Source organism: Nerophis ophidion, linkage group LG14, assembly GCF_033978795.1.
Source record: "Nerophis ophidion isolate RoL-2023_Sa linkage group LG14, RoL_Noph_v1.0, whole genome shotgun sequence".
In the NCBI taxonomy this organism is placed as follows: Eukaryota; Metazoa; Chordata; class Actinopteri; order Syngnathiformes; family Syngnathidae; genus Nerophis; species Nerophis ophidion.
In genome coordinates this window covers 34,858,966-34,876,210 of record NC_084624.1, presented here as the reverse complement: position 1 = coordinate 34,876,210, position 17,245 = coordinate 34,858,966, and the positions used below count along the sequence as shown (strand labels likewise).

The 17,245-nt window shown below is 38.4% G+C and overlaps 1 protein-coding gene across 7 annotated transcripts in view; it reads right to left on the bottom strand.

Moving 5' to 3' along the window:
- The window catches only part of LOC133568526 (adhesion G protein-coupled receptor L2-like), a 245,935-nt gene that overhangs the window by 39,275 nt on the left and 189,415 nt on the right, over positions 1 to 17,245 (bottom strand). For all 7 annotated transcript variants that reach the window (XM_061920512.1, XM_061920516.1, XM_061920518.1 and 4 more), the window contains 5 exons: positions 16,564 to 16,747; positions 9,424 to 9,546; positions 6,401 to 6,606; positions 5,785 to 5,958; positions 311 to 520 (listed from right to left, as the gene is read on the bottom strand). In XM_061920512.1, coding sequence (XP_061776496.1) covers positions 311 to 520; positions 5,785 to 5,958; positions 6,401 to 6,606; positions 9,424 to 9,546; positions 16,564 to 16,747 — 897 coding nt within the window. The remainder of the gene's footprint in view (positions 1 to 310; positions 521 to 5,784; positions 5,959 to 6,400; positions 6,607 to 9,423; positions 9,547 to 16,563; positions 16,748 to 17,245) is intronic.

The following is a 17,245-nucleotide window of genomic DNA, read 5'->3' as shown; positions in this document are numbered from 1 at the left end:
GTTCTGTTTGAATAATTTCACTTGATCAAGCCTTTTCTAACATTCCACATTACAAAATAATAAATGTATGTTTGATTTGTGCTGATATCAGTTTGGAATAATATCAAAAGTACAAAAAAATTGTATCGGCACACCCCTAGATATTATATATATCTAACCATGCTTTTAAACCATAACATTGGGTCTCACCTTTGAACTAAGAGTGACCCGCTTTTCACTACTCTCTGCGCAGCACCGATATGTCACTTTTATCTTCAAACCACCCAAGTAAAACCCAAAGGTTAATCACACTCATTAGCAAAGACTGTACCTTGGGTTCGGTCATGTTGATGCCCACCAGGAAGACCAGCTCGCCGATGAAGAGGTTGAGGCAGAGGTTTTTGTGGATGGTGTTGCGGTCGTTTTGCAGACCTCTGAAGAAGCAGAAGGTGTAAAGGCTGATGGCCAAGCACACCAGCGACACGGCGATGCCCATCCGGGTGATGACGGTCAGGAGGAGCTCATGTACGCTCCCTTTGCCCTATGGAGAGACATGATGAGAGCCCATGAACTCCCTTGTCACATAGTAGATTCGTTAATAAAACAAGCCTTTCATTCTCTGCAGCGAGTGCCAAGTGGCTATTTAAAGAAGGCGCCAATTTGAGAAGAGGCCTTTAGTAGTACAATAGCTTGCGTACAACCACAGGTTCATTGACTGAGAGTTGGGGAAAATAATGCGTCCATTTTTGGGGAGGTGTTTATTTGTGGGCACCCAGAGAATTGTTTAATGAGATATGGCATTTACCTGCACCTAACATGGTATTGTACAAACAAAGGGTTTCAAACTTTTTCCAGCATTTGATGCTAAAACCCATCAAATGTATATCAATATACAGTACAGGCCAAAGGTTTGGACACAGTTTCTCATTCAATGCGTTTTCTTTACTTTTATGACTATTTACACTGTTGTTTGTCACTGAAGACATCAAAACTATGAATGAACACGTGGAGTTATGTTTAGCAAAAAAAAGTGAAATAACTGAAAACATGATTTATATTCTAGTTTCTTCAAAATAACCACCCATTGCTCTGATTACTTTTGTGCACACTCTTGGCATTTTCTCAATGAGCTTCACGAGGTAGTCAACTGAAATGGTTTTCACTTCACAGGTGTGCTTGAAGCTCATCAAGAAAATGTCAGGAGTGCGCAAAGCAGTAGTCAAAATAAGGAGTGGCTATTTTGAAGGAACTAGGATATACGTGTTTTCAGTTATTTCACCTTTTTTTGTCAAGTTCATAACTCCACATGTGTTCATTCATAGTTTTGATGCCTTCAGTCATAATCTACAATAATCATGAAAATAAAGAAAATGCATTCAATGAGAAGGTCTGTCCAAACCTTTGGCCTGTACTGTATGCTATGGTGTCTAAACAAAACATTGACTTGACCTTCTGAAACCAAACATCAATCAATCAATCAATCAATCAATGTTTATTTATATAGCCCTAAATCACAAATGTCTCAAAGGACTGTACAAACCACTACGACTACGACATCCTCGGAAGAACCCACATAAGGGCAAGGAAAACTCATACCCAGTGGGCAAGGAGAATACAGCCTCTGCAGTTTGTTTTTTGCATGACTGTGCTATATTTTTGTTCATTTGTAACTGACCGAAGAAAAAGCTGAAATAAATGTACACACTAAAGGATGTTAGTTTTCAGGAGGTCAATTCAATGTATTTTTTCAGACAGATTATCATATATTGATATACATTTGATTGGTTTTCCCATCGTTTATGTACAAAATGTGTCTTGCTGGAAAAGGTTTGGACACCCTTTGTTTACACAAAAGTAGATGCCAAATCTCAATGAATGTGCCTGTCCACAAATAAATACGTCCCTTCAAATAGAAAGATTATTATTTTTCCCAATGCTCATTCAATAAACTGACCTGTGTATCTCTAGTCGTACAGAAACACCCCTGCTGTAAACAGGCGCTCAATGATAGAATTCTTTGACGGTGGAGGCCTCACCCCACTCGGTTACCTTCTAGTTTGATCTGTGTAGCAGGATGAGAGACGTTAACGTGTTTCTGAGGTCTAAGAAAGATCAAAGATTTAAAAGCGAGCATGTTTGAAGACGGCAGCAGGCAAATGTGAAAATAGCCGAGTGGAGCACAGCAAATATTACATTGGTGGTCTGCAAAGTGAGCCAAATCCCCCTGTGATATTTGCTCTTTTATTGAGGGCAAGAGCTGCACCTGAGGTGACGCGCAGGCCGTCGGCAGGAGACTAAGCTTTGCCTTCAGGGGGTTCTGGTTTCAAGTTGTGGTTAAGGTTGGGGTTAAGACTTATGACGGGGGACAGAGTTCACGGGTTGGGGACGTATTATTAAATCAACCACAAACTGATCCCCCATATTTATTACGGCCTGGGCTCTTGCTACATGTGCCATTTGTCAGGTCATTGAATTGTAATTGCAATTTTGAGACCAAATGTTTTGGCAGACCACATCAAAAAGTTTGAGCTGTGGTCGTATCGTAATTCTCAGGGACATGAAATATTAGACAGTGACCACAGTCAAATACGTAATTGCAGTAGGTCTGATAATCGTACTCCCCTAGCCTGATCCACCATTTCATATCTATGGAGGGCCAACATTGAATGAATAAATACGTCTTTAAATAATTTCTTAAATGTGACATAATTGATTAAAATTAAACTAAATGGAATTCTAATTTGAATAATTGTTATAATTTGAATCATTATTAAATTAATTGTCATTAATTTATTTAATTTAGAATAGAAAATGTTATTCAGTCATTCAATTAATAATATGGTGATTTATTTATTGATTTAATCAACCATTGATACCTTCAAGTAATTATTTGTGTATTTATTTATTTTTGTTTATTTTGGCCTTTGTCAGCGCTTCATTAATTTATTTTGTCAATCTCACCCGTCAATGTATGTAATTAATAGATAATTGAATAAATAATTGTAATTTTACATTAGATGAATGTACAAATTACATTTGAATTATAATTAATTAACGACCCATTATTATATAATGACAATCATTAACAGATTAATATACATTTTATCTTATCATCTTTGCTGACATGCTATGTGTGTGAAGGTTCAATAGTTTGGTCAGGACAAAAAATCTCAAAAAAAGATGCTATGTACACATTTCGGTATAGTTTGTTAGTGTTGACATAGGTATTTTTTTTAATGGGACCAACAATTGCACGGAGAAGAGCATTAACATAAAGTGAGGACCTGATTGGTAGCTTTTGTGACATATTACATAACACAAATATCCATCCATCTATTTTCTACTACTTGTCCATTTTGGGTTTGTGGGTTCCAAACCTAAATGCTGTTTGATGGGCTAAGATTTCAGAAAGAGTTACTAAAATACACTTTTAAAGAGATTTTGAGAAATTATGTAACTACTACCGTACAGGCCAAGAGATTGGACACACCTTCTCATTCAGTACGTTTTCTTTATTTTCATGACTATTTACAATTTATTGTAGATTGTCACTTTAGGCATCAACACTATGAATGAATACATGTGGAGTTATGTACTTAAAAAAAAAAGGTGACATAACTGAAAACATGTTTATTTTTTACTTTCTTCAAAAAAAAACACCCTTTGCTTCGATTACTGCTTTGCACACTCTTGGCATTCTCTCGATGAGCTTCAAGAAGTAGTCACCTGAAATGGTTTTCCAGCAGTCTTGAAGGAATCAGCTCATCGAGAGAATGCCAAGAGTGTGAAAAGTAGGAATCAGCTAGATTATAAAACATGCTTTCAGTTATTTCACCTTTTTTTGTTAAGTACATAACACCATGTGTGTGTGACCATAGTTTTGATGCCTTCAGTGACAATCTATAATGTAAATATTAATGAAAATAAAGAAAACACATTGAATGAGGAGAAGCTGTGTTCAAACTTTTGACCTGTACTGTATATTCCAAACCGAAATGCCTTCTGTTCGTTTGAATATGTTGGGTTGATTCTATTTTATGCTGAATTTACGAGCTGAATTTACTGATTTCACGAAAAGCTTCAAAAATTTACTTTTAAAAAGCGTTAGGGACACATTATGTGACCCAAAAAAATATTCCAAACCAAAATGTGGTCTACTTCATTTAAAATGTAGACTATTTTATATTCTGCTATATACAGTATCCCATAATGGACCTATCAAAAAGCGTTGAGAATATACTTTTGAAGAGATTTCTGGTCGAGGTCGGGTCGCGGGGGCAGCAGCCTAAGCAGGGAAGCCCAGACTTCCCTCTCCCCAGCCACTTTGTCTAGCTCTTTCCGGGGGATCCCGAGGCGTTCCCAGGCCAGCCGGGAGACATAGTCTTCCCAACGTTTCCTGGGTCTTCCCCGTGGCCTCCTACCGGTTGGACGTGCCCTAAACACCTCCCTAGGGAGGCGTTCGGGTGGCATCCTGACCAGATGCCTGAATCACCTCATCTGGCTCCTCTCGATGTGGAGGAGCAGCGGCTTTACTTTGAGTTCCTCCCGGATGACAGAGCTTCTCACCCTATCTCTAAGGGAGAGCCCCGCCACACGGCGGAGGAAACTAATTTCGGCCGCTTGTACCCGTGATCTTATCCTTTCGGTCATGACCCAAAGCTCATGACCATAGGTGAGGATGGGAACGTAGATCGACCGGTAAATTGAGAGCTTTGCCTTCCGTCTCAGCTCCTTCTTCACCACAACGGATCGGTACAACGTCCGCATTACTGAAGTCGCCGCACCGATCCGCCTGTCGATCTCACGATCCACTCTTCCCTCACTCGTGAACAAGACTCCTAGGTACTTGAACTCCTCCACTTGGGGCAGGGTCTCCTCCCCAACCCGGAGATGGCACTCCACCCTTTTCCGGGCGAGAACCATGGACTCGGACTTGGAGGTGCTGATTCTCATTCTGGTCGCTTCACACTCGGCTGCTAACATATTATGTGATGTAACTCAAATAAATTCAAAGCAAAATGCAGTCAGCTGGGTTTAGTTTATAGGTTACTTTTTATTCTGCAATACTTACCATCTTAAATTTCACGAAAAGCTTTTAAAATGTACTGTATGGGACACATTATGTGACATAAATAAAATATTCCAAACAAAATACTCTGCTACTGCTACTCAGTTTAAAATGAAGACTATTTTATATCCTGCTGTATATATCATCTTGAACAAAAACCAGTCATTTGCTGGGTTACATTTGTAGGTTATTTTCATTATATACTCCCAACTAAAATGTCACAAAAAGCTTGTAAAAGTGCTTTCAAAGAGCGTCCTTGTCACACACACACACACAAACACACACACACACACACACACACACACACACACACACACACACACACACACACACACACACACACACACACACACACACACACACACACACGCACACACACACACACACACACACACACACACACACCGAGGGAGAGAGCAGAGCCGAGAGACAGATTGTTCTTCCATTATTGTCATGTCCGTGTGCTTTTTAGCTGTCATTTTAACACCGGTATGTGTCTTTGGTCCGTGTAGCGTTAACACTTAAACTCAGGTGAATTGAACTGCGCCCAAATTCGATAGCAAGCGGACCGATCCCCGTCTCATAAGTGGGCTCGGTCTGCTTGTTTGGTAATGATGCCATTCACACATGACCAAACAAATTCTAATTGCAGAGCAAATGCACCAAGGTTCCTTTGAGCAGAAGCAAACATGACAAGTGTGAACGCACCTTTACGAGAGCAAGAGGAGCGAGCTTACCACATTTCCTCGATATGCCATGAGGATGGCGAAGTTGGTCAAGTGATTGCAGGAGCATGTGGTGTGGCTCTTGTTGGTATCCAGCAGCTTGCAGCCCTGAGTGGACCAGTATCCCATCATGCTTCGCTCAGAGTAGTTCCAGAAGGAACAGTTGGGATTGTAGTAGTGCTCCTTCTGCAAAAGCAAACAATTAATCATACATGAGCCCTCGCTGCAGCATGCATGGCTGCACCTTACATCTTCCAATGTGTGTGTGTGTGTGTGTGTGTGTGTGTGTAGATGTTGTACAAGTAAGTGTCAATTTATATTCTTTAAGTGTATTGAATTAGTCGGAAGGAAACGGATGAAAGTGATCCAAATCAGCGAGCTAAAGAGAGATGAAATGAGGAGACGTGACAAGGGTTACCACGGTAACACACCAGCAGGAAGTCAACTTGCTCCCCCAATTCTGCTTCTCTGATCTCAGCTAATTGCTACTCGCGCCGCACAAAAAGCACAACTATTCTTTTGCGTCTGGCAATCAAAATCTGAGCTGCAGCCGCTACAGTATTTAAAAGCCCGATGTCTCCGTGTGGTCTGGAGTGGGAGTGGTGGGTGGGGGGAGGGGGTGGCTTACATCCAGGTGCTCCAGCGTGAAGATCACCGGGTCGGCCACAAACACACGGCTGGACTCCTTGGTAATGGAGGCTGAGAGGATGTGGGAGTTGACCGTGAGCGAAAGGTTACGTTTGTCCGTGTCTCCAAGTCCCCGCAGCGTGGCGTTCTCCGTGCTCAGGAACTGACCCAGATGTTTGTACAGCACAAAAACCAGCTTGGCCACACCTGCAACAACCCACAGACAGAAAATCTTCAGGGAAGGAGAACACAAAAGCAGAGAACAAATCATCCTGGCAGTGAAAATGGACATTTCACTTCTGGGAATAGTTTTGTTATGAATAGTTAATAGGGGTGATACTTCTCGCAAAAAAAACTTGTGTGCTGAGTTTTCTTGTCTTCCTGGATAATAAAACATAGAAACAAAATGGTAATTGAGAACTGTCCAGTCAAATAATATTTTAAAAAAGATATGCATGTTTAAAATGCTTAATTTAGGCCAAAGATACATCGAATATGGTATAAAAAAAATCTGCGATGGAGTGAAGCTGCAAATGTAAAACATAACATTTTTAAAAGGCTTTTTATAGATATTCAAGGACACTGAACATATTTCAAATGTAAAATGTAATAATATACCAAATACAATATATATAAATATTAAAATTGTTTTATTGAAATAATTAATTCATATGCATATCATAATTTTTTTACTTTTAGTATGCATTATTTGTCTGAAATCTTAAAAAATGTGTTTAGTTTCGAAAAAAAGCTGTTTTTTGTGGTTTAAGAAAAAAGTATTAACATAGCCCTTTGAGACACTAGTGATTTAGGGCTATATAAGTAAACATTGATTGATTGATTGATTTCAAAATAAAGTCACTTGAATACAAATTCAAATAATCATACAGTCAGTTATTATTCACTTAAATATGATTAAGAATCTGTATACCATAGGTTTTCTTTTCTCCAGAGTGTAAAGTACAAATTAGCTGAATCAAATATAATTGTCATCAGTGGGTAACATGAATCATAATAATACATAATTATTTAAATACTATTTATAGGGCATCTCCTGGGGGTTTGGTATCTCTTTGAATTATCATTTGATTTAATTATGGAAGTGTTTTCTTTTTATGAAAAAATTGCTTAAAATGAGTTTTCATCCACACAGTAAATGTTAATGAGCTGGGGTACTTGGGCATTAGGCCTTTGGCCAAAGGTCAAAGGATTGAAATCCATCCATCCATCCATTTTCTACCGCTATTCCCCTTGGGGGTCGCTGGCGCCTATCTCAGCTACAATCGGGCGGAAGGCGTCATACACCCTGGACAAGTCGCTACTGTATCGCAGGGCCAACACAAATAGACAACATTCACACACTAGGGCCAATTTAGTGTTGCCAATCAACCTATCCCCATGCAAACTCCACACAGAAATATCCCGAGCCCGGGATTGAACCCTGACTACTCAGGACAGGGTTGAAATATTTTTTAAAAACTGACAAGTTTGCTCTTCTTATTTAGTTAGTTAAAAGATTTTAACAAAAAAGTGTAAACAAATTTTGAATCCAAAATGTTTTTATACATTCTTAACTTGAGATGTCCGATAATATCGGACTGCCGATATTATCGGCCGTTAAATGCTTTAAAATGTAATATCGGAAATAATCGGTATCTGTTTCAAAAAGTAAAATTTATGACTTTTTAAAATGCCGCTGTACGGAGTGGTACACGGACGTAGGGAGAAGTACGGAACGCCAATAAACCTTAAAGGTGCCGGTCCAATCACATTATATCTACAGCTTTAAACACACATTAGTGAATGCAATTTATACTTTGTCAACAGCCATACAGGTCACACTGAGAGTGGCCGTATAAACAACTTTAACTCTGTTACAAATATGCGCCACACTGTGAACCCACACCAAACAAGAAAGACAAAATCATTTTTCGGGACAACATCCGCACCTTAACACAACATAAACACAATTAGAACAAATATCCAGAACCCCTTGCAACACTAACTCTTCCGGGACTCTACAATATACAGCCCCCAACCCCATGCCCGCGCCACAACACCCCCCCCACCGCCCACCTCAACCTCCTCATGCTCTCACAGGGAGAGCATGTCCCAAATTCCAAGCTGCTGTTTTGAGGCATGTTAAAACAAATAATGCACTTTGTGACTTCAATAATAAATATTGCAGTGCCATGTTGGCATTTTTTTTCCATAACTTGAGTTGATTTATTTTGGAAAACCTTGTTACATTGTTTAATGCATGCAGCGGGGCATCTCAACAAAATTAGGCATAATAATGTGTTAATTCCACAACTGTATATATCGGTATCGGTTGATATCTTAATCGGTAATTAAGAGTTGGACAATATCGGAATATCGGCAAACAAATCATTATCGGACATCTCTATTCTTAACTACCTGAGGACTATTTTGTCCTTGAGCTAGTCTATTAGGCTCAAACTTTACACTTAGACTTTAATTATGATCAATTTATGACCCTGTAACTCTGTGGTATCAGATTGATACCCAAATTTAACAGTAAATGAAAAAGTAGATTAATAATTAATTTTTGTACCACTTTTCCCTTATAATTTTGACAAAATAATAACATAGGAAATGACAACATGTTACTGCATACGTCATCAGCCAAATTAGGAGCCTTTGTAACCCGTTTACTAACTGCTCAAAGATAAGTTGTCCAGTATGTTCACTATCTTATTTAATGACACAGTTGTTCTTTAATTGCAATAAGAAACATATGTATCACAAGACTTTCTGTTCAAAAAAAGCCAACGATGACATTTTTTGCGGTCCCCTTTATTTGAAAAGTATGGAAAAATATCTAAATACATTTTGTTGCCAGTACCGGTACCAGTCCGGAGGCTCTGTGTGTAAGTATCTCCCTAAAAACCATCTGTTCAGCTGAACATTCATTTTAAATTATTGAAAAAAAACAGAAAAAAACTATAATGTAGCCATGAAAAGTGATGCATTAATCAACCTGTAGCAGTTGTGCCTTCTCACCGTTTTTACTGTTGACTTTGACCGTGTTGGAGGAGAGCTGAAGAGAGGCTCCACCCCTGCTGGTCTGGGGGAACCTGAAGTCTTGCACCTGGCCGTCTGTGCTCACCACATACACATCCAGCACTGAAAATAAAAGAGAGGTAGGTGCATTAGCAATAGAAAGAATGTTTAAGAGGAGCACAAAGAAGCTGTCAGGTGCATGTTTAGGTTTATTGTAGCAAATAATGCAATGTAATTGACAAGACCCCATGGAGCGCCATTTACTGAAAGCTTGCAAGGTAAATGGCGGAGGGTTAGATCAAGAAAATAAATAACAACAAGGGCCAGCTGTACAGCCTCCCGCCGCATGAATGTCAAATATTCATAAGATCAAATATATCATTGAGCCTTTTACTTCGACTTCCCCTCGTGGCTTCAGACAACTTCGCTGCTCCATGAGCAAATCTCTGAAAATCCTCCAAATTCTGCCAGCTGCTGGGGGGTGCTCCCTTTGATGTGGGAAATGACAGAGCGGGGTAGGGGGGCATGAGGACGGCGGGCACGCTCACTGGCTCGCTCATACCAGAAAATGGCCTCGCTTCCGTAGATAGATGGCTCCTGACAGACAGAGATGAGAGATTGCCCTCCGTTTTTTGTCTTCCCCATCTCTCTCAATGTTTTACTTCAAGCTTTTTCGCACCCCAAAGTCTACCTGTGTTGTTTGAGAATATTCTGACCTGCTAATTGGACTGTAGCATAATTCTCTCACTACTTTTCAGCCCATTAAAGGGGGTCAGCTATTATAAGGCTTGTTTTAGTTCAGTTCAGCTCACGATGGACAGTTTGCAGCATTTAAATCCTGACCTGGTTTTGTGGGAGGTGTAGGCAGATGGATTTTATCCCTAAGATTTAGGGCGGCAAAGTAGAGACGTTGGTGTGTAACAATGTGGCTTCCACAGCTAACATTAACACACTGCAAAAAGTCAGTGTTCAAGAACAAGAAAAAAAAACCCTAAAATTTTGGATATTTTACTTGAACCAAGCAAAATTATCTGCCAATAGAACAAGAAAATTCGGCTTGTCAAGACTTTCCAAAACAAGTAAAATTAGCTAACCTCAATCAACCCCAAATACCTTAAAATAAGTATATTCTCACTAATAATAAGTGCACTTTTCTTGGTAGAAAAAAGGAGACCTTTTTGATCAATATGTTGAAAAATTTCCTTCAATTAAGCAAATGCTAGTGCCATTATCTTGACATAACGGCATCATGATTTTTTTTTTCATGCTTGAAGTCAGAAATTATTACGGTACTTTAAAAAAGTAGTTTTATATTTGTGAGTGTTAATGACACATCTTTGCATCAGTTGATATTGTAGTTTCAAGCATGTTTTATTCAAAATAGGTCATAAAATCTCAGCAACAAGCTGTAATATCTTACTGAGATCCTTTACGGAAGGACCAAAACCCTTAAAACAAGTAAAAACACTAACATTAAATCTGCTTAGTGAGAAGAATTATCTTATCAGACAGAAAATAAGCAAATATCACCCTTATTTGATATATTTCATCTTACTTAGATTTCAGTTTTTGCAGTGCACATGTAGTTTTGAGATAAGAACTGTGTCTCGGCTAATTGTTACGCTTTTAGTTGCAAGCAACAATTAGAGTAAACCCTGTCAGATATGACCAAAACATCTGGTCTTATTTGCTAGCATTAGATTATAGCTACATATGGACATAACTTTGTTTTTCCAAACATTGGAAAAACGAAATTGAGTGTGAAGGACAGTGCTTGGAAGAAGATGTGGATGGTATTCTTTGAAGTAAAGAAAAAAATAATCTAAAAGATGACATGCGTATCCCAGCTAGTCTGCACCATACTGAAGCAGAATGAGTTGACAACACCCGCCAAAGATGTTGAAATGTCAAACATTTATCAATGAAAATATGGATATTCTGCTGATGGTGACAGAGATACCATAGAAGTCCACTCCGCTGTACATCATTTTTATATTACTTCATTAAACTACTGTAGTTGTTTGTATTACATGTTATTGTATTGCTTTTCATTTCATATTTGTTATCTTAGCATTTTTTTTTAAAGACATGTTACATGTTAAAATTGTGGTTTTCTGGGGGACCAGACACCAATTAAATAATTTCAATGGGAGACGCTGATTTGAGATGGATAGTTTGTAAAGTGAGGTACTACTGTACCTACTTCGACCAATGGAGACGTGCCGAGCGAAAGCACAAGGATCGATTGTTTGCCCTCCTTCATTTAGCTGCATTACCCTCAATTCCTGCCGACTGCAGAAAAACAGCTCCTTACAAAAAGCATTAATCAGTCCTCTGGCAGGGGACAAAGCGGCCGATCGGCTTGGCTAACTACCAGTTATGAGAACTGGCTGGACGAGCGAGAGGAGGAACAGAGGGTGCCGTGTGAATGGAACAATGTGGCTGAAATGGCGTCTTTGTTTCAGGTCTGCGAGTCGCTTGGAGTTCATCTTGCAGCACACGCTCAATGAGGCGACTTGGCGGGGTTCAAAATCAATGAGGTAGAAGGCGAAAGAAGGGCGGGCAGGAGTGCGATGGTTGACTGCACAACGCTGACTTACCTGAGCGAGCATAAAGATCCCCTATTGAACACAATGTACTTTTTCACAACGCGCTAGGGGTAATGTATCCTGAAAGACACTTTATGAGCACATAAAACATCATATTTCTCACTTGTTTGCACCACTTTTGAGAGAAGAGGAAACCAACCAGGGATTTATAGCAAAACTAGGTTCCTCTTTTTATGTTTATTTTTTAGTACCGGTTTGGCCGCTGTTTTAGAAGTATCGATTTGGTGATATTATTGATATACCGTATTTTCTGGACCATAGGGCGCACCGGATTATAAGGCGCACTGCCGTTGAATGGTCTATTTTTGATCTTTTGATCGGACTCGCGGAATTTTTCAGGACTCATGCAGATCCCAAATACACATCAGAAGGTACCAGAAGGTAAAAAAAGTTGCTTTTGCATAATATAGCGAAACAAACCGCCAGAAAATATGTCTTACCTTATACACACACCATAATAATACTTGAATGTTTAACGTGCCGACAATCCTTCAAACGGCGTGGCTTCATAGCTTACCAAAGTCATACTAAAACATTTTGATAGATTTTTGAGCGCCGTATGTAATGTTCTATATTTTTAACGGAACATTTAAAATGTTTGTGTTGTTTACTTGAGACCCATCATAGTGCAGTCTACACGTATCTCTTATGTTTGACTGCCATCTACTGATCACAATAATCATTACACCATGTACCAAATAAAATAACTTCGAAGTGGGTATGCTCAACCAAAATTATTCCTTACATTAGGCGCACCGGGTTGTGAGGCGCACTGTCGAGTTTTTAGAAGAAAACATTTTTTTTTGAAGATCTCCTTATAGTCTGGAAAATACGGTACTGTAAAAGTAAACTAAACAATACCCATTTCTATTCCCTAAATTTCTAAGTTCTTATAATGACCAATAAACCCTTCCTCCTCATGGATATGAAACCGCCTCTGAATGCCCTGAGCTGAATGAGGTCGCCTATTATACACACCCACCACCCAAGAACAAAAAAGAAACGGGTCTCGCTACACATCTTAAATTACATTAGTTTAGGCTTTCAAATCTATTCATAAATGAATAGATTTGCCGTGACCTATTTCAACCTCACTCATAAAGACCTTATGATGGAACTCTGTGAATGTAGCTAGCTATGCACAGTACAAGACATAGTAACTCTGCTTCTTAATACACCTCACACGCACCTGGTCTGCCAGATAAAATCAAAACATAGAAAGTATTCAGACACATCTAAATTCTGTTTTAATATAATAATAAAAATAGACTGGTGAGATATATAGCAACTTTTCCCGGAGACACCAATGGAGACTCTAACACGAGGCAAGTATTGCTCTTTCCAACGATCCGTCGGATCACTCCCTTCCCCCATCTAAAAGACGTACTGACAGAAAGACATGTATTTGTATTTCTAAACATATTTTTCCATATTTTTTGCTTACTTTTTGTATCCCTCAGTGTCAATGTAAAATGACATGGTCATGCGTCGTGGCCATTTATGCAAATGAGACCCACCTCCCAGCCCACCACCACAAATCGATTGCAGTCCTGTTGGAAACGATTACTTTTGTTTAATTTGTTTTTCTAGGGTAACTTAGCATGACGCTGCTACTCTTAGTATTGTAGCTCACATAGCTATGCTGGTGTCCTTCGTTTACACCCCTTTATGTTACGTTGTTGCGTGTGATACGTTGGACAAGTGCATAACTACAGTTTATATACTGTATACATAGTGAAAAAAGTGTAATTTGTCAACAAATACAGATCCTTAGCACTACAGGGGCCCTATTATGCAAAACCAACTTTTTTTTTACCAATTGATACCTGCTTATGTGTGTTTAGGATTTGCATAAATCCCGAATATTTGAAAATCAAATTGTGGAAGTATTGCAGAGATATTTATAAAATAATCTTGCCTTCCTTCCTACTTCCTCCAAATGGCTGGTTTGGAATTTTGCTCAAGTGTGACGTTTTGTTGAAGTGCAACAACAGCGGAATATCCATATATGGCAGAAATGTACCCAAAGATTCTTGCGCAAACCAATTTAAATATATGTAAAACTGCCTGTGCTATCACATCATGTCGACAATGAAACTCAATGGAAAATGCTCTATTTGTTTCCTTTTACTAGCACAACTCACTACACTAACTTTCAGCCTTATTTGAAGCAAAAAGTGACTTACTTGTAGCTTTTATGATTTTTGCCAATGTGCCTTTAACTGTGAATAAGTCATTTCAAATGTGTGTGCAAAGATTAGCCCTATTTTATCCACAGACTTTCACAAAAAGATAGATTAAAATACTTTAAATGACGGGGTTGGTGACTACTATTTATGGCAATGAAGGAGGTCAGAAATGTGCTAATGATAGCTTAGCCATGTTATCTCAAGTTGTTGGGTAGCTAGCTTATCCTTCTAATGTAAGACAATAGCATCAATGTCTTGCGGTATAATCAAAAATTAATTTCCTAAAAACGACTTTTAATTGGATCAATGCCTACTGTGTTTGGCAATGAACCAGTTAGTAATATAATCCAGTATGACATGCGTGATGTCGCTCGTAGCGTGGTTTACTGTATAGCCATCCATTGCTTACAAGAGTTCAAAGCAGCAGCAGGGAAATAATTAAAGTGATATAGCAAAGAAACACATTTTATTGTCAACATATAAAATGTATACGTTCAGAATTTTGCATTGGGGAGATAATTAATCTGTAGATGTTTAAACCTTAGTGTATGTTACAGACCTGCAGTCTGGCTTCTGATTCCATTCTTTCTTCTGCCAACATCGTCTCCTTATAGTGCAGACAATAAAACATGGGGAGGGGAGCCTGTTGATCTCGCTACATCAGGGGTCAACAACATTTTTGAAACCAAGAGCTACTTTTTGGGTACTGATTAATGCGAAGGGCTGCCAGTTTAATACACACTTAAATAAATTGCCAGAAATAGCCAATTTGCTCAATTTACCTTTAATAAATAAATCTATATATATATATAAAATGGGTATTTCTGTCTATCATTCCGTCGTACATTTTTTTTCCTTTTACGGAAGGTTTTTTGTAGAGAATAAATGATGGAAAAAACACTTAATTGAACGGTTTAAAAGAGGAGAAAACAGCAAAAAAATGAAAATTTAATTTTGAAACATAGTTTATCTTCAATTTCGACTCTTTAAAATTCAAAATTCAACCAAAAAAAAAGAAGAGAAAAAACAGCTAATTCTAATCTTTTTGAAAAAAATTAAAAAAATAACTTATGGAACATCATTAGTAATTTTTCATGATTAAGATTAATTTTAGAATTTTGATGTTATGTTTTAAATAGGTTGAAATCCAATCTGCACTTTGTTAGAATATGTAACAAATTGGACCAAGCTATAAATCCAACAAAGACAAATCATTATTTGTTCTGGATTTTCCAGAACAAAAATTTTAAAAGAAATTCATAAGATTTCAATTTGATTCCACAGATTTTCTAGATTTTCCAGAATACTTTTTGGGAATTTTAATCATAAGTTTGAAGAAATATTTTACAAATATTCTTCGTCGAAAAAACAGAAGTTAAAATGAAGAATTAAATAAAATAAATGTATGATTCTTTACTAAATTTTTTTTTTTTACTTGAACATTGATTTAATTTTTCAGGAAATAAGAGGAAGGAATTTAAAAGGTAAAAAGGTATGTGCGTTTAAAAATCCTAAAGTCATTTTTAAGGTCGTACTTTTTCTCAAAATGTTTCTTTCTGAAAGTTATAAGAAGCAAAGTAAAACAATAAATGAATTGATTCAAACAAGTGAAGACCAAGTCTTTAAAATATTTTCTTGGATTTTCAAATTTTATTTGAGTTTTGTCTCTCTTAGAAGTAAAAATATCGAGCAAAGCGAGGCCAGCTTGCTAGTAAATAAATACAATTTAAAAAATAGAGGCAGCTCACTGGTAAGTGCTGCTATTTGAGCTATTTTTTTTAGAACAGGCCAGTGGGTGACTCATCTGGTCCTTACGCGTTGGTGACCCCCGCGCTACATTATCTATGATGTTGTGTAGTGGTCAAGGTCCCTCATAACTGATGGTTGGTGCCAGTCTACGATGTCCAAAATGAGCATTAAAAGTAAGAAAACTCAAAACTGCAAAAAAATGTGACCGGTGGGGGCGAAGTGAGAGAGTTAATTTGCATCTAACAACTGCGCCTCTAAAAACGAGTCGTTTTGAGAGGGAGCTAAAATATGGCTTGCAAAAAACTCTTGCCAGCACTTATCTAAACTGTCAAATTTCAGCATCAAGGCGCGATTTCGACTGACACACTTCCGACACACTATTGTGGGAGCGCTGAAAACGGATTCCAAATTGAAAAATAATATGCTCCAGGACCTTTATAAAAAGAAAAAGTGCCCATGGAGGGGATTTTCTGGTCCTAAAGTGGCGCAAACTTCCATTCATTTCGGTATGGCCGTCAGCCAGTAAGGAGCCATCGGCAGCAATAGCAGGCAGTGATTGACAGGTGTTTAAGGCTGATTGGTGCACCACTTACTGATGTTCTCGGTGGGCACTTTGACGATGGCCGGCTCGATCAGGTTCTCGGCAAGGACAAACGCCCCTTCCTCCAGGGTATCCAGTAACATTGTGGCGGCGTGCGTTTGTTCCGTGGAATTCATGTCTTTCCAGGACTTCAGAGCTTCCGGCCTTAGGAGGTTGTCAACGGTATCCACAATCGCCTGTATCCATGGAGACAAGTGAAATGTCAGACCCCACATTCCCGGCATCGTAACTCCAGTATTTAATAACGCAGAAAGGCAGGGAGGGTCGGAGGGAATTTGTTGAATGATAAAAAGGGCATGCATTGCCTACAGTGACAGCTGAAATGGATGTATCGACAACATTGCAACTGAAGCAATGAAGAGGGTTAAGGGGAGTCCAGGAACTGAAAAAAATCGTATGCAAGACTATCGGGAGAGTAGAAAAATGCTTTTTAATTTTCTAATTAGTTTGTGAAATACTTAAGAGCTGAACAACAAAATAACAATGTTTTTAAAATGTTGTGAGCAGGTACAGTGAGGTGAAAAAAATTAGGTGCAGTTACTATACAAGTACAACCCATTTACCCCATTTATTATACTCCTGAACCGCTGCATACAAAATGTTGAAAATTTTACAAAAAATCCATTCATTTAGTTTAGATAATTATGAGTCATCTATTGGAATATGGGATCCAT